General features: G+C 37.6%; 1 protein-coding gene across 2 annotated transcripts in view; it reads right to left on the bottom strand.

Annotated features, from left to right (window-relative positions):
* LOC109232177 overlaps nucleotides 1–22342 on the bottom strand; it is an 82399-nt gene extending 60057 nt beyond the window's left edge. For both annotated transcript variants that reach the window (XM_019397855.1, XM_019397856.1), the window contains exons 1-6: nucleotides 21911–22342; nucleotides 21482–21559; nucleotides 20231–20343; nucleotides 15034–15127; nucleotides 6532–6575; nucleotides 6315–6383 (exon numbers count right to left, since the gene is read on the bottom strand). In XM_019397855.1, the coding sequence (XP_019253400.1) occupies nucleotides 6315–6383; nucleotides 6532–6575; nucleotides 15034–15127; nucleotides 20231–20343; nucleotides 21482–21559; nucleotides 21911–22007 (495 nt within the window). In that variant the 5' untranslated portion in view covers nucleotides 22008–22342. The remainder of the gene's footprint in view (nucleotides 1–6314; nucleotides 6384–6531; nucleotides 6576–15033; nucleotides 15128–20230; nucleotides 20344–21481; nucleotides 21560–21910) is intronic.

The raw sequence follows: 24654 nt of genomic DNA, 5'->3' as shown, positions 1-24654 counted from the left end.
ATATATATATATATATATATGAGTGAGCCATCACTTTTATGAGAATAGTAGTAATAGATACAAAATACAAAGAGTTCCTATGATCGTGTGTGTATACGAGAGATAGGTTTTGAGCCCTACTTGTTTATCCAATTTATAGATGAGCTAACTCAAGATCTCAAGAAGAAGAAAAGGCTTCTTGTTTTTCTGTGTTTATATTTACATCCCAAGAACATGCTACTTATACAAGGTTCTTATGACTAATTAAGGAAAGAGAATAAAGGCTAATCAAATCAAATCAAAATTGTTACGTTGATTCGGGAAACAATATTCCATAGTCCTAAAAATCCTCCTACAATCAATACTCTCCCTCAAGTTTGTGCAAAGATGTCACACATCCCCAACTTGCATGCCAGTGTGCGAAAGGATCGTTTGTTGAGACCTTTAGTAAGCACATCAACTAGTTGTTTCTCTTATGACACATGAAGCAAAGTCAAGAAACTGTTGTAATCTTTTTTCTGATGGAGTGTCGATCAATTTCAATATGTTTCATTCTATCATGCTCAATATTTTAAAAGGCTTTCTTGGGACTCAAGATTAGAAAAACGCCCTGAGTCTCACATGTGGAGCTTAGTTTTGTGATGCTTACGCCTCAAGCGCCCGACTGTGCGCCTTAAACACGCCAAACGCCCAACGCCTAAGGATTGCCTAATAGTTCCTATGCAAATCATGTGTCGAATTCTGTAATTAGTACTGTTGACCATCAAAATTCTTTAACTAATAAGTGATAAATGTTCCATTTTCATCTATAGAAGCATGAAGATTGAGAGTAACTCAAATAACGAGCCATGGTATTGCAGATTTACTAATTGAGAGTATCATCAGGGTGAATACCATTGAACCTCTTCTAAGAATAGATAGTTGAAGTTAATATTTTCACTTGCTATTAATTTTCATGTCTTAGTCTTATATCTCTCAAGATTATCATTCTTTTATTGTTTTGCTATTTGAAAGCAATTTTGTATTTATTCATGAAGGAGTGATGTTTTAAATTATAATATTGATACAGTTTATTGATTATTTATTTTTAGGGAGGTATAATATATAGTTTGATAACATTTTTTACGAAATCGTAGTTTTTTAATTGTTCAACAATTAAGACATTATAGTTGATTTGTATCTCATAATAACTTAAACACTATTGCATTGTTTATACTTGTAAAAACATGCTAGATATTTTATTTTTTATGAGTTTCTTTAATCCTTTTTAATTTTCTTAAAAATTTAATGTGCTTTCTATAGTTTTCGTGTTATTAAATTATTTTATTGATTTATAAATTAAAAAATTTAAAGATCCATGGGGCTTATGCCCCATGTCCCGGGGCTTACGCCCCATGTCTCGAAACTTATGCCTAGCCTCGTACTAAGTAAGAAACTGTGCCTCGCGCCTCCACCTTTTAGAACACTGGTCATGCTGAACAGGATTATGAAGTATACTGATTGCAGCCTTGCTATCACAACAAAAGGAAAGTTTTCCTTTTTCAGACAATCTCAATTCCTCTAGTAGGTTTAGTAGCCACAGAAGTTTACAAACACACCGGGACATAGCTCTATATTCTACCTCGAAACTTAATCTAGCAAGTACACTTTGTTTTTTATTTCTCCAAATAACTAAGTTTTCCCTCTTATGAGTGTACAGTAACCAGACGTAGATCTTCTGTCATTTGTACATCCAGCCCAATCTGCATCTGTATAGGCTTCTACCAAAGGAGAATTTTTCCTAGCGAAGACTTCAGATATGCAAAATGTGAAAGACAACTTGCATATGAGAATTTCAGGGATCATAGACTCACCAAACTGATTGAACAAGCTATATCTGGTCTAGTGTGGGAGAGATAAATGAAAAAGAAAGTGAAAAAGTCCGGTGGGAAGTGGCTGCAGCTAGGGGGTTTTTTTCTAGGCCATGGGTGGTATGTGGATATTTCAATACAATTAGATTCCCATTGAAAAAGAAAAAATGCAACAGAACTAACAGGCCAATGACTGAGTTCTCAGAGTTTGTTGAGGACATGGAATTGGTGGATCATCATCTTTCAGGAGGAACATTCACTTGGAGGAAAGGCGATAGGCATGGTATTGCAGCTAGATAGACAGGTTTTTGGTTTCAGTGGATTGGAATAAAGCTTCAGAAACATCAAACAATCAACACTTCAAAGACTCACAATCTGATCATACTCCTCTGATGCTCTAATGTGGATATAGGGAACCTGTTAAGTCTTATTTTAAATTTAAAAACTCATGGCTACAGACTAGTGGTTTCAAAGATAGAATAAGAGGGTGATGGGATTCTTTTATCTGTGAAGGAAGGCCTGACTTTATTCTAGCCTTTAAACTAAAAGCTTTGAAGGAGAAGCTTAAGGAATGGATTAAATCTGCTAAAGGAAACTTGAAATTAGTGAAAGCGAGTATCCTTAATCCACTTGTAGAATTGGAGGAAATACAAGATCAAAGAAGCCTAAATGAAGAAGAAATATGTACAAGAATTGTCTTGTCTATGGAATTTTAGGAGATTGCAAAACATGAAAGGTGGTTTGGAGACAAAGATCTAGGGTTCTTTGGTTAAAACAAGGTGACAGGAAAACAAAATTCTTCCATAGAATTGCCAATGCTCACAGAAGAGACAACAACTTTGACCAGCTAATAGTTGAAGGACCAACTTTGGTCAACACTATAGACATCACGAGAGAAATACTCACTTTCTACCAGTAACTATATACAGAAGTAGAGGGGTGGAGGCTACATGTTAATGTTAGGACCTGTCCTATTATTACTCCAAAGGAAAATCAAATATTGCAAAGTCCATTTGAAGAACAGAGATATGGAGTAGTGTTAAGGCATGTGCAAGGGATAAAGCTCCTGGACCTGATGGATATTCTATGGCTTTCTTTAGCCATTGCTGGGATGTGGTACGCACTGATGTAGTAGCTGTTGTGCAGAATTTTCATGCACAAGGAGTCTTTGAAAAGAAGTTGCGGTGCTACCTTTGTGGCATTGATACCTAAGAAGGTGGGAGCAAAGGAGTTTGAGAGATTTTAGGCCTATCAGTCTAATTGGTAGTGTCTACAAAATCTTCTCAAAACTTTTAACAAAGACTCAAGAAAGTGGTGAATAAACTAGTGGATTCATAGTAGATGGCCATCATAAGAGGTAGATGCCTTTGTGGGTCAAGAATAAATCAAAGGGGATATGAAATGAGGTGCTAGAAAAATAAGAGAAGAAGCTATCTAACTGGTAAAATTAGTATCTATCCATGGGGATAGATTAATTCGGTTCTAGATGCTATGCCTACTTTATGATGTCTTTATTTCCCATTCCTATTAATGTAATGAAAAGGATGGATGCTTTAAGAGTAAACTTTTTTGCTAGGTAATAGTGATATAAAGAAAATTCATCTGGTTAAATGAGAATCTAACTTAGCTTGCAAGAAGGAAGGGGGTCTTGAAATCAAGAATTTGAAAGCTCAGAATCAGAGCTTGATAATGAAATGGTTATGAACATTTGTAGCAAAAGTCCAGTCACTATGGAGAGATGTTACTAAGGAAAAATATGGCATTGAAGGAGAACGGACAACCAAAGCAGTTAACAATCCTTATAGGGTCAGCTTATGGAAATCTATCAGGAATTTGTAGCCCAAACTAGTGCACAAGTCCAAATTTAGAGTTGGAGATGGAATGAAGATATCTTTCTGGGAAGACAATTGGCTAGGTCAAGGATCTTTGGAATAACTTTTTTTAGACATACATTCTCTTAATCAGTAGCAAAGCTTGGGGAGGCTTGGGCAAATCAAAGTTGGAATATAACCTTCAGAAGACTATTTAATGACTTAGAGATTGACAGAGTAACAGAGTTCTATAATGCTCTGGAATAGTTCAAAGGGACCTCAACTAGTAAGGACTGTATAATGTGGCAATTGCATAGGCAAGGAAGAGTTTTCAGTTAAAACATCCTTGTTGCCTGCAAGGAGTTCAACCTTTTAAACAACCAAATTGGGTGTTCACGATGGAAACTGATATGGAGTCTAAAAATTCCATACAAAGTTGCTTGCTTTACTTGGTTGTTGGCAAAAAAAGCAGTTCTAACTCAGGACAACCTTATCAGGAGAGGTTACCAACTTTTCTCCAGATATTACTTAGGTGGTCAAGAGGCAGAGACAATCACTCATCTCTTTTACATTGCAACTGGACTACTCAGTGATGAAGGATATTCATCAACTTGAAGGGTATCGGGTGAGCTATGCTGAGGAGAATACTTGAGGTTCTAGCTTGTTCGAATAGAGGGGGTATCTTTTCTAGTTATAAAGATAGATGAAGGATTGTCCTTGCTTGCATTTGGTGGACAATCTGGGATGCAAGAAATCAAACATGCTTTGAATATAAGTCCACTAACATCCAGAAACTGAAAATGAAATGTTTGGTCCTGTTCTATTTTTGGTGTAAGCAAGAATATGGAGAAGATCCTGAATCTATTTTTGATGTACTAGAATCCTTGTGAGAAGATAAAGGATAAAGAGTTGCTTTTCCTCTCTTCTTCCTTGTAAACATGGAGAACTACACACCCTTTGTGTTGTTATTATTAATACACAACTATGTTACCTTCTCAAAAAAAAACAAAAAACAAATATCTAACCTCTTATATCTCTCCTTTTCAATAGACTCTTCAACTCCTGTTTGTAACTTGTGATTGCTTTTAATAGTTGATTCTACTGGTTTGCAACTTGTCATATCAATTTCTTTCAAGAGATCTACAATACATTCTTTGAGAAATAAAGATTCATTTTTTTATCCGACAACCTCAATTCCCAAGAAGTACTGCAATTTCCAAAGATATTTGATCTTAAATTCTGTGCGTACAACTTCTTCAAGCAAATAATCTCATCTTTATCATCTCCCATAATTACAATGTCATCAACATAAACTATGAGAAGAGTGACTTTACCGCTTTGATTGTCTTATGAAGAGAGTATGATTAGCATTGCTTTGTGGGTATCCAACGTAGATCATTTCTTTGCAAAATCTATCAAGCCAAGTTTTAGGGTTTTGCTTCAATTCGTATAAGGCTTTCTTCGGTCTATATACTTTCCATGATTCTGTTCAGTATCAAATCCAGAAAGAATTTCCATACACACCTCTTCTTATAAGTCTGTATGAAGAAATGCATTCTTCACATCAAACTATTGTAAGTCCTAACCAATATTAGCTGCATAAGACAAACGAATTCTAATTGAGTTCATTTTAGTAACAAGGAAATGTTTCTTGATAGTCCAATTTATAATTCTGAATGGATCCTTAGCCACAAATCTTGCTTTGAATCTAGCCACCAACTTTGTGTTTCATAGTGAAGACTCATTTGCAGCAAACCAACTTCTCATCCAGTGGTGAAGTGACAAGTTCCCAAGTCTCATTTTTTGGCGCAGCCTTCATTTCTTTAATTATAGCTTTCTTCCGTTTAGGATCGACAAAAGCTTCCCTCCAATTTTGGGTCATAGACAGAGAAGAAATAGACAAGGCAAAAGCTCTATAGCAAGGAGAGAAGGAACTATAGGATCTGACTCTTTTTTATTGAGCAGTAATCAAACTTAACTCATCAAGAAATGACTTATTTAAAAGCCTCAAAAGACTTTTAAATAACTTATATAAAACCCACCATTTATCGATTATGACTCAGTTCCTTCAACGACTTATTTAAAAGCCTCGAAAGACCAAATTTGTTCAGGGCAAGAGTTGTAGAGATAAGAGAACTAGTAGGCAGAATGACATGCAAAGAAGAGATCTATAACTTTGAACTGGAATTTCGCAATGTTAAAAACAGACAAAAAGGGATCAATAAACATTATAACATGCAAAAAGAATTCCCTAAGCAAATATAAGGTTGGAATTCACATCACACATCTGCCTATAAAATCTAGCTAGTTCTTTGACATAAGCTGTAAATCATCTCCCTTAATTAAAGTCGACCTCACATTGAAAGCACATAAAAGGCTTCTTTCCTTGAGAAACTCATAGATGTGTCTTCCCAACTCTTTTATTTCTAGTAACTCCTTTTATTGCCAAATTTATGTGCTTCATCCCAGATATTAGGTGCATTTGACAAACAAGGGACATGAAGGACAATAAGGTAAGGGAGGAGCCCGGAGAAAAACTAGCATTGAAGGATTGCAAAATTCTGAAAGTTAAGGACCAAAAGAATAGCCCAAAAAGCTCACGACTTCGAACGGAAAGCAAAATGAGTACACAAGGAAAATAAACAATCTCAAATACAATTGGGTAGAACTATACCGAAGAGGTCAGCATGTCACGATAAAGAATATGAACATTTCTGATGGACAACTGGATGTTGTCAAGGACCTGAAGAAGGAAATCAAGAAAAAGTATTAGAGGAAGAATAAAAGCCAATGGGTGCACAACTAAATAGCACAACGAAGCCAAAGAAATTTGAAAAAAAGAAAGAGCCCAGCGGGTCCAGTCAGCGCCTTCAACAAATATATAATACAACCTTTGCAGTAATGTATGACGTAAATGAGTTTCCAGCCCGACTATCTGCAAAAACCAAAAGATTCTTTAAGAAGTCCACAAAAGAAGATAGAAATTAAACGTACAGACAATCAAAGTGTTAACCTTTACTATGAGAAAACAGACTAAGGTCAATGTAGGAAATACAAGCTTAACATGAAACATTAAACCAAAAACAGCTACACTAAATATGAACATAATAGACATTCTGTAGTGAGATAAAATTAGGAAAAAGGAAGTAGCCTAAGTTTTGTCCTCAATCATCTAACCGTATAGTTAAAAAAAAATCTAAGTGGCCCCTAGTCCTGAGAGGACTTACCAAGCTTGTGTTTATTTTGCTGCAGCAAACTGAATACTACACTCAGATGCCACCATCTTTCCTTCTGATCAGTAAATTAAGCTTTTAATAACAGAAATAGCCACGTACTAAGCTAGTGCTGGACATTGCAAAATGAGAGGCCCTGCTGTACAAAAACAAAAAGGAAGGGCTCCCCTATACAAAGTTACTCCTGTAATGAGCTAATAAAGACATTCATGCCGTTTTCATCAAAAAGATCTTGTAAATTGCAAGAAGAAGCCAGTAATCCTAGACATCTAACCCAAGGGTATGGCCTATTGGGTAATGAAGTAGGATGACAACCATGAGGTCTCAGGTTCAAATCCCAACGAAAACAAAAAAACACCAAGTGATTTCTTCCCATTTGCCTAAACATTAGTGGGTAGAGTTATCCGGTACGTGTGCTAGAGGTAGCAGGTACCAGATGGAATAGTTAAGGTGCGCACGAGCTGGCCCCTACACCACCACCATCAAAAAAATCCTAAACACATACACTTGAGGTTCTACATTGAGTTGCTTCTGCCTGCAAAACATCTTGAGTTTCTCTCATTCCAAAGTACCTAACAAACTCATACTGGAATTGCTTTCCAGTATGTTCTTAGTGGTTTAGAGACACTGCAACTCCTGCAGCAAACCAATAAGCTTGTATTGGCTAAGGCATAACCTAGTGCTATCTTAAAATTGATGGAAAGAAAGCACCCATAACTGTCTTGCTGCACTCCAATGTAGGAACAGGTGGTTATTGGTCTCCTTTTCCCCAAAACACAAGAAATACCTATTGGACATAGCCATTTCCTTTATCGATTAGTTGTTTTAGGCGAGACATGCTTCATAGGTTGCTATCGACAAAAAACGTGCTGCTTTATATGGAGCAATTGATTTCCAAATCGCCTTCTATGGTCATTGACGAAAGCTATTTGCCCATTTATTTCACCAATTACAGCATGACCCAATTGAGAAAACCCCACTGCATTGTTCTTATCATGTGAGTTCTGCCTTTTCTCTATCCAAATGTACATGTTCTTTTTTTTGAAACTGGTAACTTTTCTATATTTCATATGTAGCAAAACAGTACTACCTTAGTACTGAAACCATAATGGTGTCAGTATCATTGTGTAGATCTGATTACACCAAAAACACAACAGCAAAATAAAGTTTAACTTGATCTTCCGCACCCCATTCTCCACATTCCCAAAACATCTGGAGTTTCTCTCTTTCCAAATTGTCCACCAAATGCAAGCAGGTATAATTCTCCATCTGGTCCTGTCCTTTGCCTGTAGTCGTTTTTCCTCCCAACTTTAAGAGTATCTATAATCTTCCCAGGCATGGTCTAGGAAATGCCTTTAAGGTTAAGAATAATTCTCCATAGATGAGATGTTATCTTACAGTGAAGGAAGAGATGGTTAACTGTCTCTGTTGTTTCCCACACAAAAAGCATCTAGAACATAAAATGAAACCTCTTTTCATCAAATTATCTTGTGTAAGGACTACTTCCTTAGCCAGTAGCCACACAAAACAAGCAACTTTGTGAGGAATTTTTGTTTTCCATATGTGTTTCCAAGGCCAATTGGCTATCTGCTGGTTGGAGTAATTCATTCTCTTGTAAGCTGCATTAACTTTGAATAAACCCTTACTGCTGCCTTGCCACCATAGTACATCTTCACCTGCTTGTAATCCACTAAACTGCTCTAGTGCACAGAAGAATTCAACCACTCTTTGTGCTTCCCAATCGTTGATTTGTCTTCTAAAAATGATGTTCCATCCTTGAGGTATCCACATCTCTGCTATAGTCATTTGCTGATGTAGAGCTAAAAGTCATGGAGTAATTGGGCTAGCCTATTCACCTATCGGTCGAAGCATTGTCTTCTAAAGTTTAGGTTCCACACCTCCCCTATTCTATACTGATTGTTTGTGACCTCTGTATCCACAACCAAACTAAAAAAATCCAGGGATTTGATCTTGAGAGAAGTGTGACCCTCCAAGCATCTTGCCAAAAGTTAGTACTTCTTTCTTCCCCCAACCGAATTACAGTGTTTGATTCAAATCTGACCAAAGGCTGCTAATATGTTTCCATAATGTAAAATATGAGGAGAGTTCACAGGATTAGTATTTCAAACTTCATTTTCCCCGTCTTACAAGCTCTAACCTTTTTCCACATCCCACTCTCTTCCTTATCATACCTCCATACCCATTTTAGTTATTTCACTAATAAGTTATTAAAGAAAGGGTGGAGGTCGGGAATTAAGGTAGAAGACTAGTAGGTAGTCGAGAGTGTCTCTTTCCCATACTAGTAGTATTAGTGGTAGTCTTGTATTCTATTATTGGTAAATTTCTACAACTACATGTTGTTCCTTTCGCTTCGCTTTCTTATTCTCTTGTTGTTATTACTGCTTGTTACTACTCTTTCTTTTCATCTTTTCTTGAGTCGAGGTTCTATCGGAAACGGCCTCTCTACTTTCTACGTAGGGATAAGGTCCACTTGTGGGATTATACTGGGTTTGTAGTTGTTGTTCACTAATAAGTTACTATTGTGATTCTTTTAAGATTCCCGATGCCAAGCCCACCTTTTCTTTTTCCAGAGTCACAATGTCCCATTTTATTAGATGGAATGACCTTTTTTCTTTCATTCCTTCCCATAAAAAGGTCCTTCTCAGCCTATCAAGGGACTGTAGCACAGCACCTGCAATAGGAATAGACTCTTCAAGTAGGTGGGAGTGAATCAAGTACACTACTGATCAATGTCACTCTCCTCCAAATGATAGATACTGTCTCTTCTAGCCTACAAGATCTCAAATCACTCAATGATGCTTTGCCAAACAACCTTGTATTTGCCCCTAAAGGCATTCCGAGATAATCAGCTAGTCTCTGCATATCCAGGAGGATGTTGACAAGGAACAACAAGCTCTTTCCAAAAATTTATTCATAAGCTTGATATTACCTCAAAAATTGACAGCATCACCTTTAAGTACATCAACCAGATCTGCTCAACATCACACTATATAGGATATTGTAGAATATAAGACATGGGATACCTCCATTTCCCTTAGCGAATTTCTTCTAGAACACTGCCCTACACAACAAACTGCTCAATGCCTCCATCTTCTGGACAGATGTCTGGGCTGGAGAAGAAAATTGATGGAAAATTTCCCCATCTATATAGCATTATTGCTAACAAACTTTGCACAATGCCACTCGGGAGCAGGTTGGCAACCAATTTTCTGAAGAAACTTCAATGATTGGGAAGTGGAAGATATCTGTCAACTACTCAAAATTCTAGAGCCTATAGCCTTGGATGAAAGTAGGGAGGATGCTCAGACTTGGATGGCCAGTAGAGATAAGAAATACTCTGTTAAAAGCTGCTATAATCTTCTTCAACAACAAGCTGGACAGCGGGAGGAATCATGGCCATGGAAGATGCTTCGGAAGACCAAAGCACCAACAAAAGTTGCTGGATTTGGGTGGACTGCAGCCTGGAATAGACGTCTTACTCAAGATATGCAACAAAGAAGAGGATTTGCCTTATGCAGTAGGTGTATTTAGGTGGTTTTACTGTGAAGAAAACCAGGAGTCTGTAAATCATTTGTTTCCTCATTGCCGGCAGACTAGACAGATTTGGGATCGATTCCTTAATATCTATGGTGTGAAATGGGTAATGTCAAACAGTGTTAGTGTTAGAAGTCTGCTGGAAAGTTGGCAGGGCCAATCGGTAGGCAAAAGGAAGAAAAAGATATGGATGACCATTCCCTTATGCATCATGTGGACCATCTGACTGGAAAGGAACAAAAGATGCTTTGAAGATCAGAGGACCCAGATTCCTACGCTAAAAAATAGTTGCTTGCAGAATCTCTATATTTTTGGTGTAAGGGAAGGGTAGTAGAAGACTTGGTGCAGTTATTAGATTTTATGGAATTGTAGAAGCTTTATTAGTAATTGCTATCCTATAACGTTTTGCTTGTACTTTGAAAGTACCCCCTTGGTACTTTTTTGAAGTTTCTTAATAAAAGTTACCTTACCTAAAAAAAGGGGAAATGTGACAAAGAGTTCCCTAGTCTCAACCCTCTCTCAGTATTATCAAAGGCGAAAAGCGCAAAAAAGCTCTAAGGTCCGTTGGGGCTTTAAGCGCTAAGCGCAAATAAAGGGTGGGCTTTAATGGAAAAAGGCGCAACTGGAGAAAAAGTAAAGTATGTATATGTAGTCTAAGAACAATAATTATAAGCATGAAAAATAAATATATGGACAAAGAAATTGAAAAAAGATTACGATGAAGTGAAATATCAATTATTTAGTGTCGCCTTTTCAGGATTACACTCATTGGCAAGGAAAAGCATGCCTTAGAACCTTTATGCAACACTGAAGCGTCCACAAAGCGTGGTGAAGCACTCAACATGTTTTGAGCCTCGCTTAAGGGCTTAAGCGCGCTTTAAGCGCGCCTTTGACAACATTGCCCTCTCTACAAAGGGAAAAATCATCTAAGGCACCATTTATTATCATTGAGAACCTCATTACGGAAATACAAAATCTTATCCATTTCACCCATTTTTCCCAAAAAGTCATCTCTTGTTAATCGCTTAAACTCAACAAGAAGGACCAACTGACATGATCGCTAGGTTTTCTCTATGTCCAGCTTACACATGATGCCAACTTCTCCCTGCTTTCTCTACTGTTCGGGCATTTATTTGCAATGAGCACAGTGTCCATGATTTATCGTCCTTTGACAAAAGCCATCTGCATATCAGCCACTAACCTACAAATTATCTTCTCCAACGTCTCTGTCAGAAGTTTCAAAATGACTTGTAGAAACTTCCACCTAGCTTAAAGGACTAAATCCTTCGGCTCCTAACTTTTTGACATCAACGCAAGAAGTGTAGAAACTCTTTACAAACTTCCCTGGCTGGTGAAAAAAAATTAACAACCTCGATCACATCATCTCTGATCATCAGCAATGCTTATAGAAAGCCATATGGAATCTATCTGGACATGGTGCCTTATATCCTTCAGAATCTAACCTACTTCATTTTCTCAATCGAGGAGGGCCTCTCTACTCATTCCCTCTCTAGATATGAAATTCTAGGGCAGTCTATTTTAAATAATCGTCTCCATGTTTTCGTCTCCAGTAAGTTTTTGTAAATATGACAATTTTCATTTTAATAGCTTACTCGTGTCTTCACATAAAATTCCAGTAATCCTCAACTTGTCAATCATCTCATATCTCATATTGGTTCACAATTTTGTGGAAAATTTTGTGTTCCGTCCACTAATTTTAACCACAAACTTCTCAACATCTTCCATCACCCCCCATCATTAAACTCTTTAATTGAAATCAAAGTATGGAAATACTTATGAAAGACACTTAACAATTGCATGTCGAGTTCAAATAATCTAATTTTAGATGAGATGAAGACATTAATATTACAACTTTATCATTTACTATCTTTCTATCAAGTATTTATGCTATTTAGTCCCAAAAGAAAGAGAACAATCAGATAACTTCTGCAATTGGAAGAAAAGGTAGAAATCTCCGGGAAGTGAATTCCCTGACTATCGACCTTCTGCCACACTCTAATTTTCCTGCTTAAGCAAAGACTTAAAGAGAAGCAAAATGAAGATTAATCAAGCTCAATCAAATTGACTTCCTAATCAGTGAATAAGTAAGATTTTCGCCATTATTGTAAGTTATCATTCAAAATTCATTTCACATGAGAAGTCCATTAAATGGATGATATATTATGAAAAAACCGGAGGGAACCTTGGAGCAACGGTGAAGTTATCTTCGTATGATCTATAGGTCATGGGTTCAAGCTATGGAAGCATCCACTAAGCATTAGGATAACCTGTCTATATCACACCCTTTGTCTTTTTTTATTTATTATGAAAAACCAAGATCAATGTAGGGCCCAAAAAACATGAATTTCATTCATATTTGTTGGTCGTTGAAATATGGTGGTGGTAAACCTAGTTTTTAAATGGAAGTAATCAAAATCAAAGTTGGGGTTGAAGAATATTGCAGAAAATATTTCGAGGAAAAGGTTTTTCTGCAAATTTTATATTAAATGTGACTGAATCTATGTATGATGCAAAAGCATATTTGTCCTAAGTCCTCAAATTTCAAAAGTCCACTTGGGGTATGAATGCATCACTAATAAATGCAAATGCATTTTTCTTTTACCCTGCAACCGCAAGTTGATTTTGCGTGTGTTTTTGAGTTAGAATTAGTTAGGGATTGTTTCTGGATGTTATACCTTTTTGAATCTAATCAACAGATTTTCCCTAATCAATTCCAAACAATGGATCTTATACTTCTTGCTAGATATGGTAAGTATTCGTTCATACTTATTTAAGTCTATTCCTTGTGTGCCTTTTACCTTCTCTTTTCATTGACTAATTGTATGTTACCTACCTACCCAGATTACATGCTCCGTCTGAATTTATGTGGCGGTGTTTGAATGGGCAAGGGTTTTAGAAAAGAAAGACTTTTGAAATTTGTGGTCTAAAAAAGGCATAGACATTTGAATGGCTATAATTCTTATCATCAAGGGTAAAATGAAAAGTTTAAAGTTAATTTATTTCTAAAAAAGGAAGCATGACATCCTTTTGGGGACAATGTCGGAAGGAAAGTAAAGGGCACCCCGGTGCACTAAGCTCCCGCTCTGCGCGGGGTCCAGAGAAGGGCCTGACCACAGGGTCTATTGGACGCAATCTTACCCTACATTTCTGCAAGAGGTTGTTTCCACGACTCGAACCCCTGACCTCCTGGTCACAACTCACATGGCAGCAACTTTACCAGCTACGCCAAGGTTCCGCTTCACATGGCAGAAGGAAAGTATGCCACTGAAATTGCGACGGAGGCAATAGTTTTATTGTCCTTTTTGTTTTTTTCAACCTAAACTCCATTCTGGACCCAATACTTTGAACGTGCTTTGAGCATTTGAGTTGTTGGTTCCTGGAAAAGACTAAGGAGCATCCCTTGAGTCGTAGAAGGCATGAGTGTGTGACATGTAAAAAGCCTTGATACAAAGTATACACGAGGGTTGAGTACTACAATTTGAGTGATACAAGTAAAGAGAGTGCTTGTGAGGTCCTTTTATCCACTCTTTTATCCACTGATCTACTTTTTTGGTTCCAAATTGCTTTTTGCAGGTTCAAGAAAAGTAATGAGTGGAATTGTAAAATATGTCATACATAGTAGTAGATCTTTGTGGAGGAGAAAAGAATATCAACTTATGACTTTAGAGTGATTGCTGATCCTAATGAATCATAGTTGAGGAGGAAAGATAGTAGAAAGTTGAGAAGTGGATCACAACATGGAAAGGCGCAAGAAAGTAATACTCCACAATCTCATTCATACTGCTCTTAGTGATGCCTACAATGACTGATGAAATTGGTGATTGTGATAATCTTGATGGCTACTATGATAATTATGAAGTTGTCGAGCCTAAGAGAGGACATGAGATTAATGATCATGGAGATAAAATGGCCAGTAGCTCCTGCTGGTGCTACGGATAAAATGGCCAGTAGCTCCTGCTGGTGCTACGGACCCGAGAAGCAAGGACTTGATCACTTGAATGTGGAGTCAATGAGAGCTCAACTCTTTCGAATTGTTCTCCTCTCATTCTCTTATGTGAAAAAAAAAACTTATTTCAGTTAGTTGTTCGGAGATAATGAAAAGAAAGATCAATTCTTTCAGATCCTTCATTTAAAAAAGTGAAAAGAAATAGATTCAAATGCCTTTCTCGTCAATGTAGAGAATTTCAATTCTTAAATCTAGATAATAAGTCGCCATGCTGACCATTTTCATCACTTCGTATATATCATACCATGAGCAATGTGGTCGAACGGTTTTAGTTATTGCATGTTGTGGAGTTTTTCCTTGTGAATAACTTACCAACAGTTAATCGAGACCTCTTCTCTTTTATGTTTATACATTCCAGTCCAACGGTTTTAGTTATTGCATGATTGTGGAGTTTTTCCTTGTGAACTTACCAACAGTTAATCGAGACCTTTTCTCTTTTATGTTTATACATTCCAGTAGAATGGCACTGTCGGAATATTCTAGTCTCAAAAGTCTCTTAAGTCTCTTTGCTTCAATATACATTTCAACTAAAGTAATCAGTCAAACGTCTTTCAAATATAAGATGCTAAAGCACTCACCACATACTCGTCTTGATAATTTTGCAAGTTCTGCAGCAGCAAGTTTGGCCTTTTTCCCAGCGAATTCTCTTCTCTCTACTTCATCCATCCTCCACTGTCATAAGCATGAGCAGAAAATTGCACCAAAACTTTCAGAAAGCAAAAAGAGAAGAGAGATAGGGAACTAAAGTTGTAACTTATCACGTACATGCATGTATATGTCAGGTTATTTTAGCAAGATGGTTAAACAAAAGAAAGTGCACCTCCAAGAAATTATCTCAACTACTTTAGTGTTGGCTGATTAAGATAGAGTGAACAATTATCAATTTATTCAAGCAATCAAAAGTAATAAAATACTCCCTCCATTTTCACTTATGTGACACACTTTCCTTATTAATCCGTTTCAAAAGAAATGACACCTTTTATATCTAGAAACAATTTAACTTTAATTTTCCCCTTTACACATTTTACCCTTAATGAGAAGCTTTTATAGACACACAAATGAAAGCCATGCAAAAGCTTTTATCCTTTAGGGTTTTACCCTAAAAGGCTGTGAGATTCATTTCCATCAAAAGCACCAAAATAAGCAGGTGGAAATCAGATGCCATTGTTCTTCAAGCAATTCTTGCACAAATGTGAGCTGAACTATGTATGATATTAACCAATTGGTGCCAGTCAATGCAACAAATCCCCTATCTAATCACAATGCAATGAGGTGATTCCTCAACAATCAGCCTTCAAGCACAACAAAAACTCCAAAAAACATTAGCTGAAAAATATACATTTCATCGATATAGATAATGAGTAACTGAAGACGGTCAATGTCAGAACTGCAACAAATCCTGTGTTAGATCACAATGCAATAAGAGTTTATTTTCAGCAATCAGCCTCCAATCACGACAAACTGATTGACATAGACTTCTTTCCTGTATTAAAATTATCCCCCATCAGAATAGCGCCAAAAGCAGCCTCCTCAACAAATAGCCTCTGTAAATGGACATTAGGCCTAACTCAACCCCAAAAGCTAGCTTATGAGGTGAGGATTGTCCAAGACCATATAAGGAGACCAAGGACCGATGTGGGACAACTCAACCCCCCCCGACCACGCCCAAGCCTGCAAATTGGAGCGTAGACAACATAAATGGGGGCCCAACATTGGTAACAATAATTGGGATGCACCTGGCTCTGATACCATGATAAGTGGACCTTGGGCCTAACTCAACCGCAAAAGCTAGCTAATGAGGTGAGGATTGCACAAGACCATATAAGGAGACCAATGACCTCAAATCCCTCCGATGTGGGACAACTCAACACCCCCCTCACGCCCAAGCCTGCAAATTGGAGCGTGGACAACATAAATGGGGGTCCAACATCGGTAACAATAATTGGGATGGGCCTAACTCTGATACCATGTGAGAATCTGGCGGCACATGGAGGCGCGCGACTTTCTGCCACACCGATTCACTGGGGTTTTGTCGTCTTACTTTTCCGAACAAGATGGTAGTGTTGGTTTTCGCACAACACTTACCAATGAAGAGATCACACAAATCAATCTTGAGTCGTCAACTAGAAAGACGCACGGTGACCGACTTTTTTGTTCCGATGGGACTGGAATTTCTAGGGTTTGGTCGCACAAGGGTTTCAGATCTGATGGTGGTACTGGTATATGCACAGTACCAGTGTAGCAGTGATGAACCCTGGGAACAAGATGAAGTTGCCGGAAAATTGCACGGCGATGATATATTTCTTCCCGGATGTCGCTGGAATGACGCACAACGATAATTTTCTCACTGAAGCTCTGATACCATGATAAATAGACCTTGGGTCTAACCCAACCCCCAAAACTAGCTTATGAGGTGAGGATTACCCAAGACCATATAAGGAGACCAAGGACAGATGTGGGACAACTCAACAGCCTCCATAGGAGCTTACCAATACAATAAGTGCTATGCACTCGGAGCTCCAAGATTTCACTTTCACAAATACTCAGCAATAATCAGCACTATCAGAACACTACAACAAGATTTTATGCAGAAGGTACTGTTACAGTTTCTTTCTTTACCAACTTATCTCTTCCATTAGTTATTAACTTTGAGATACAGAAGTTGGTACAGTCTATTAACTAATTCCACTTCCAATTTTATGGACATTCTATATAAATTGATCTGTAGATCCTAATTGAAGCAGATTTGAAGAGATTGACTGATTATTGTAGGTCATCTTCGATGCCATTGCTGGAGCGATGGGCACATGCTTCTCAGTATGGAATTAGCATGACCTGGCGATCAAATGTTAGATGCCCCGGACCAAGTTACTATTATTTCTTTTTCGGCTTTTGCGTCAAGCTTATCAATTTATTTAATAAATGATTGGCTACATGAATCCTGTCCCTTTTAATGCATAGGAGGGAAGGATGTAGATTTAGGGGCTTCAAAAGCTTTCAAGGTGAGAATGAAGCACTAAGGCTTTCAAGGGTTGTGTTAAGGTTTGTAGTAAGTGGGATGAGCATAGAAGCTAACTAAGGTGAAGGCTATAATAAATTGGTCAACCCCTAAGAGTGTTTAAGAGGCCAGGAGCTTTCTGGGTTTAGCAAGTTTTGATAGGAGGTTTGTGAAGGGATTTAACACAACCGCTGATCATATAATCGAGGTAATTAAGAAAGATAAGGGCTTTATATGGGAGCAAGAACAAGAAGGAGCCTTTAAGACTTTGAACAATCGAGTAAGCCACTCCAAGCCTACCCGTTCCATGGCCTTCTAAAATTCTACCGGGATCTCGTCTGGCCCAGTAGCCCTGCCTCTACTCATCTTCCGCATTACCTCCTCAACCTTAATACGCCTACAAAACCTAAAATCGCGTCAGTTCTCTAATTTCTCCAACTCGCCAAGCACAATGTTCCTGTCCCCATACTCGTTCAAGAGTTTGTGGAAGTATGACTGCCACCTACGCCTAATGCACGCCTCTTCCACCAATACCTTGTCATCCTCGTCTTTGATGCACCTCATTTGGTCTAGGTCCCGAGCCTTCCTCTCTCGAACCTTGGCTAACCTGAACAATCTTTTGTCACCGCCTTTGCCCCCCATGTTCCGCATACAAGCGTTCAAATGTTGTGGTCTTAGCCGCTGTGACAGCTAGCTTCTCCTCTTTCTTAGCCTTCTTATAAAATTATATTAATCATTACACTACTTTCATATTAGACCAAGCCTTTAGGTTGTTTTATGTAGATTTGGTCTAAGTTCGTCGCACTCCTACAACCTCATAACAAAGTATGTCGATGAGCAAGCCCCATCCTGTCAGAATGGTATGTGGCATCAGAGGTTGTTACCCCATGGGCAATTAAAGGGGCTGATCTTCAGGGGAACTTTTTGGTTGTTATCTTGAGTAAAGATTATGAATATATCTAGACAGCTTTTTAAGAAAAAATTACATAAATTTTTAATATATATATATATATATATATATATATATATATATATATATATATATATATATATATATATATATATATATATATATATACTATATTAAAAGCACGAAGCCCCTATCGAAATGTCGTTCGCCTTTTTTTTACCCTTCGTATAAACATTTTGTGTTGGTTAAAATTGTAAATAGATATTAAGTGTTTGTTTCTTATTAAAAAGATAAAAATTTCCGTAAGATATAAAAAGGAAATGGAAGAAGAGAATGAGTTGGTTTCAAACTCATTTAGATCGGTGCATATTCCAGCAATGTCACTTTAAGTGTTTTGTTTTTCCTTAAATGCATAGGTTAAAAAGGAATAAAGAATCACAATTAATACTTTTATTTTTTTACTTAACTAATATTTAGGTTTTTGAGATCTACTATGAAATTTCTACTGTGACTTCTTGTTACTCCTACTTCTTTTCAATGCAATTGGAGATTCCGATCTCCTACGTAAGGAAGGCACTAAACAAACTCCTAATAGAGTTCTAATTTTAGAAAAGATTCATATTCATATGAAGCTATATGAATGGCTAATAAAAAAAATTTGGAACGGGTTTTCCATAGAAAATAACCAAGATGAACTACTTCATATAGCACTGTATGCGGTTGTATCAAGATAAACTAAGCATTCTGTCTTGCTTTAATTGTATGAGTTAGCCGTTTTATCAATATTTCATCAAGCACAAATATTAGTGTTTCCTGAGACCAATGATTTTCATACTTTTCCTGATGTGCCAAAAAATCATAAAATAATGTCAAATCTCTATCATCACTATCGTTGTATGTGGTTGTATTTAGGTAGTGTTAATTTTGAATGATCTGGGTATGTTTGTATTTTCGGTCCTGACCTTTCTTCTTTTATGTATATATTCTTCTATTGTTTCTCTTCCTCTAAATTATCTATGTTATGAGTTTTCATTCACAAGTTCTTTTCGAATAAATTTGAGTTGGAAATTTTTGTTGCATTATACTGCCAATATGTATGATGAGTATGGATTAAATTAGCTCTTATTTCTTTTATTTTATTCTTTTTTGTTGATTAAGGAGCGCAGTTGATCAAATTTGAGATGAAAATTTTTATTCTTTTACTTTTCAAGGGTAACGACAGGACCAAGCACCTATATGTTAGTATATTTTTGTCAATTGTCAGACAATTCTTATAGTATGAGAGTATTTGAATTATAAAGCTCAATGTGGTGTCTATAGGTGAAATGAAATTTAGGAAGCTCCAACTGTTTTTTTGAAATTCCAATTTTATTTTAAATGAGGATCAATTTGTTCTGGCACAACATTTAATATGTAGTTCATAATTTTACTATGTCTTTGCTTTTTTGATTAAATTCTACCTCAATTACTGCTTTAGTTCTATTAATAGTTATTTATATGGCGAAGAATATAACTTTTTAATAATTTTTTGTTATTAACGCAATATTCACGTGCAACGCACGTACTAGAAAATTAGTATATATAAAATAGATAATATTGTCATGTTGCTTTGGTTTGTTCTATAATTCATACTAAACCAAATCGTACCAACTACATGTCGATCTTCCGAGCCAGTTTGATTCTATCTTCCGGTTCAGTTTGATTTTTTTGATATTTATTGAACATTCATCATTACTGATGTTCCCTGCGCATAGCGGGAGCTTAGTGCACCGGGCTGCCCTTTTTTCTTTTTTACTCATCATTACTGATGTTGAATTTTCTTAAGATAAACAAAAAGATTTGGCAACAGTGAATTATGGCATAATACCTCTTTCTCGTCCCGCTGAGATGCACACACTAATACATCCTCTAAACTGATTATGACAGGATCCCAGCCAAGCTTTTTCCACGGAATTTTGATACTCAACTTACCAACATGACCTACAAAAGCAAACAAATAGGATCTCATCAAGAAAAGAAAACTTGGATATACAATGTCTAAGAAAACACCTTATAGATTTTCTATAAGTACAAAATGGCCTAAATGTCACAAAGTCATCAAGAAGCATCAAACTCAAAGGAAGCAAACGGGAAAAGTAGAAAGAAACCAAAGTCAAAGGAACAATAAACTTCGAATTCTGTGAACAATAAACTTCGAATTCTGTTAGAATCTAGTTGACATCCCATTAATTCAACAAAAGCTATTTGGCATGCATTTAGTGGAATCAGAATGATGACAAGAATTCCTGATTCCGATTCTTTTAGTGTCAGGGCCTTCTCGCGTGCACCTCAACTAATTCCACCGGTTACCTGCTACCTCCCGCCAGCACAAGCATCGGGTAACTCTTCCTACCAAGGCTTAAGTAGATGGGAAGAAACCACCTAGTATTTTTTGTCTCCATTGGGTTTTGAACCTGAGACCTCATGGTTATCCCTGTTTTATTGACCACTTGGTCACACCCTCGGGTGCCCTGAATCCAAAATTTAACTCAATCTAGTGTCTTTTCATTACCAGAAAAAATTAAGATTATATGTAGCACACTAACCATATCAGCCAAAGTTAAGCTTCCCTAATGTTTGCTATATTACTTCACAATACTTAAATATAACTAAGTAATACCAACTAATGTCAAAAATTGGTGAGGGCGGACAAGTGAACACCTTACGGAGAGCTACATTGAATAACTGTAAAATGTTACTAAGAAGAAGCGGATAGTGCTTGATGGGGAATATATGAGATGAGCAGGCTACAACAGTGAACAAAGTTTAAACATTTGGCATTAATAAAAAGTCAAAAATGAAGGTGATAGGATGAATATAGGACAAGGTGTTCAGGAAAAGCACAAGTAACATTAATTTGCTGCCTTTGTGTGAAGAGATGGAAGGATGTCAATCACTTTATTCAACGCAAAGTGGGAATAAAAGTTCGGAATCTCATGCTGAATGTACGAACATAGACATAAAGCTACAAATAGATGAACTAAGCCGGTCTTTTTATCACTGATTATCATAACCCCAATAGAGGGAAAATATGTTGGACCCTTTGAAGTAGCAGGACTACAAGGTTCAGAACTTTTACCTTTCTTCAAAGCAAATGGCAATTGGAGATAATCGAAAGCCTCGAGAATAAGTTCCACATCTTCTAATAATACTTCTTCTGCATTGCACAGATTAAAACTCACTTTCAACCACTTATAACCAAATATACTAGAGACATGATAATGGCAAAAATAAAAGAGAAGAAAAAAAGAAATTAGTAAAAGATGCATATAGTGGACGAATGACAGTCCTTCAACAAAATTTTACCACCTGACGCATTACCACTACTATATTGGTCTTTTCACTAAATTCCATTATCATCTACATAATAATCTCTTTGAATTTTCTCAATTTTTTTTCTCCAAGACAGGTTAGCACTTTGTATTAGTATAAACAATATAAAAGAAAAAAAATTGCGGTGAATAACAAAAAGCAGACGGTAGAGTGGGGGGTTTAGTTGAGTACTTACCATTCCATAAGGTGATTTTCAGCTGCTCCTTTTGGATGTCCTTAATATATTGGCCTAGATAACCCAATATCAGTTGCCTAACGAGCCCTTCAAACATCCTACAAACTCACAAATCAAAAACCGTATACTATAAAAAGAATGATCTTTTAAGCTGTGGGAGCGTAAAACAATTGCCCCGCGCACTGCAACACAATTCACTATAACTGAATAGGATTTCTATGGCATGAAAAAGAAAAGCTATTATTGCACAGTAGACAGAGAAAGGATTCAAAGATTCTTTCGCCGGAGAAAGAATTCCGATGCCGAGACGGTATTTTGTTTGGGACTTAGAATTGGAAATGTTTCCGTCAAATATAAAAAAAATTATGGCAGAAAGACTCAAATGCCCATGCAGAGCAAAATAATAACGGTCGATGCCCCTTCTTCCCCCATTTACCGGACATGCGCCAAAGATCTCAACTCAAAGCAGCTCGTTGGCCCCAGTCCTTCAATTACCAGTTTACATATTCACGGATTCCTATCATTTAGCAAAAGGAAAAAGGCCAGATTTGTCCCTTTAGTAAATTATCCAAGTTTGTCCCTACTTTTGTATCGGTCCTTCTCTTTAAGTGCCAACTAGGCAAATTAAAAAACCCATACCAATTCAAATAACCCATTATCCGGTCGAACCCATTTTCCCTCTTAAACCCCGCTTATTCTTCCACCCCATCCAAAACATCCTCCAACTACCATCACAATCCTTAAGCAAATGATTTTCTATCACTGTGAAGATTCCTAAACAACTTCAATGCCTAGCCAAATATACAACTCAGCATCTGTGCATTCAGGAGCCTATACCAGAAGCAAAATCTCTAAAGTCAAGTTCACACACTTAAGAGAGATAAGGATAGAGCCTTCGTTGTTTATTCTAACCGAATTTCTACAGAGAGCGAGTTTGGTGTTGGAATCGAAACAAGAGAAAATGGCAGGTAAAACCAGGATTATTTCAGCCTTTGCGTTGAGGGAGTCTTTTATGATTTTCTCCTTCAACGGAAAGCCATCTCCGGCAGGCAAGGAAGTATTTTCTACGGTCACCGGAGGTTAAATACTGAAAAATTATGGCTAAACATTTATTGGGGAGAACGTTAGTGAAATCTCGATGGTTATAGGGCTCTAAAATCAGGCCTTGAGTGGAGGAAGATTGGTCCTGTTTGGCTCAAAAGTTGTCGATATACTTTGCAAGCTTAAAAACAATCAAAAGTAAGAAAGGGTAAATCGTAATCAAATATAATAGACCTAGAGATGAAAAATGAAGTTGTTGTTGTAGATCTAATAGTGATAATATGAACTCAAGAGAAAGTATTCGTTAGAGATAGCGATAGAGAGAGAGTATGAGAAAATGAGAGAGTTGTATTCTTTCAGAATCCTCCCCCTTTTACAATGTGAAGGTCTCCTTTATATAATAAGAGACCTTCCTCGAAATAATCAAAAAGTTACAAAAATAGGTAACGTTTTCCTAGTGAAGACACTGAGTCCTAAACGATGTCGCTTTTGTCCCCACGTCCAAGTCGTACCCTTACGTTAGTCAGCGTATACTCACTGGGCGTACCCATTGGCGTAGAGACGCTGACGGTCAAATTTGACCCTATACAGTTAGTCCCTCCGCTCGTTGGAGACGCATTCGGTAGACGTCTTCAATGGGCGCAAATGCAAACCTCGGCCTAGGAGAATTTGACCTCGAACAGGGGCGGCAACATGAATGTAAAATGTATGATGTTGTTGAGCCACTGACGCGTGGCTTTCTTTTTGGAATGATGTCATCGCCTGTATGCGTCATTATTATATTTGCCCCCGAGGCGGTTCAGAGGATGATGCGACATTTTGGTTTCCCGCGCACGTTTTGAATCATGACTCTTCGATTTCTGCGCAACTTATCCCTATAAATAGGAGAGAGGTTCGATTCGATTCAACTTTCAAACCTTCGGAAAGCATTTTCTGATTTACTCCTTTGTCTTTCTTTCCTGTAACTGTTATTTCGTGTGGGATTCCTCCACTTCTTTTGGAGTCATATTTCTCGTCGTTAGTGCATTATTTCCCAAGAATCATCATGGTAAAACGTAGTCAAGGTGGCAAAAAGACCAAGGACACTGACCCATCTAGGGTTCCGCCTTCCTCTGGCGGTGAGGGGGAGGAAGTAAAAAGACCCTCGTTCCCCTTTCTGTAGACAACGTCCTCCCAAAGGACATGCATATTCGAAGGGATTTTCAAACGAAAAGTCCAGCCCTTCCCTGGGAGCGTAGCGATTTACTGCAATCTCATCTAGACGACCTTCGAGTGACACACAACATTCCGGACCATGTGGAAATGGCTCCGGCTGGGATGGACTACGCCAATGTGCACAGGCCTGGGTACTGCACATTTTACGAGTACCCGTTTTTGATCGGCTATAGTCTCCCGATCTTCCCTCTAGCGGAGGAGCTTTGCCGCTTTTACAATGTGTGCCCGGCTCAGCTTACTCCTTACACCTTGAAGGTGTGCAGGATTCTGACCACGTACGCGGCTAAGGCTGAGTGCGGCGTCTCAGTTCACCATCTCTTACAGTTATTCAGCCGTGGTTACCTGAGGAGTACCATGTTGCAATTGAAAAGCCGTGGTACGAAGGGTTTGGTAGTTAGGGCTGACGACAAGGCCAACCGCCTCTTCTGGCGTAGGTACTTCTACATCAGGACAGAGCACCTGGTGTCTAAGCCTGAAGGATTCCCGGA

This window comes from Nicotiana attenuata, chromosome 9 (genome assembly GCF_001879085.1).
Source record: "Nicotiana attenuata strain UT chromosome 9, NIATTr2, whole genome shotgun sequence".
Taxonomy (NCBI): Eukaryota; Viridiplantae; Streptophyta; class Magnoliopsida; order Solanales; family Solanaceae; genus Nicotiana; species Nicotiana attenuata.
Note: the sequence above shows the minus strand (reverse complement) of the source record. Positions and strands in the feature narration are given on the sequence as shown.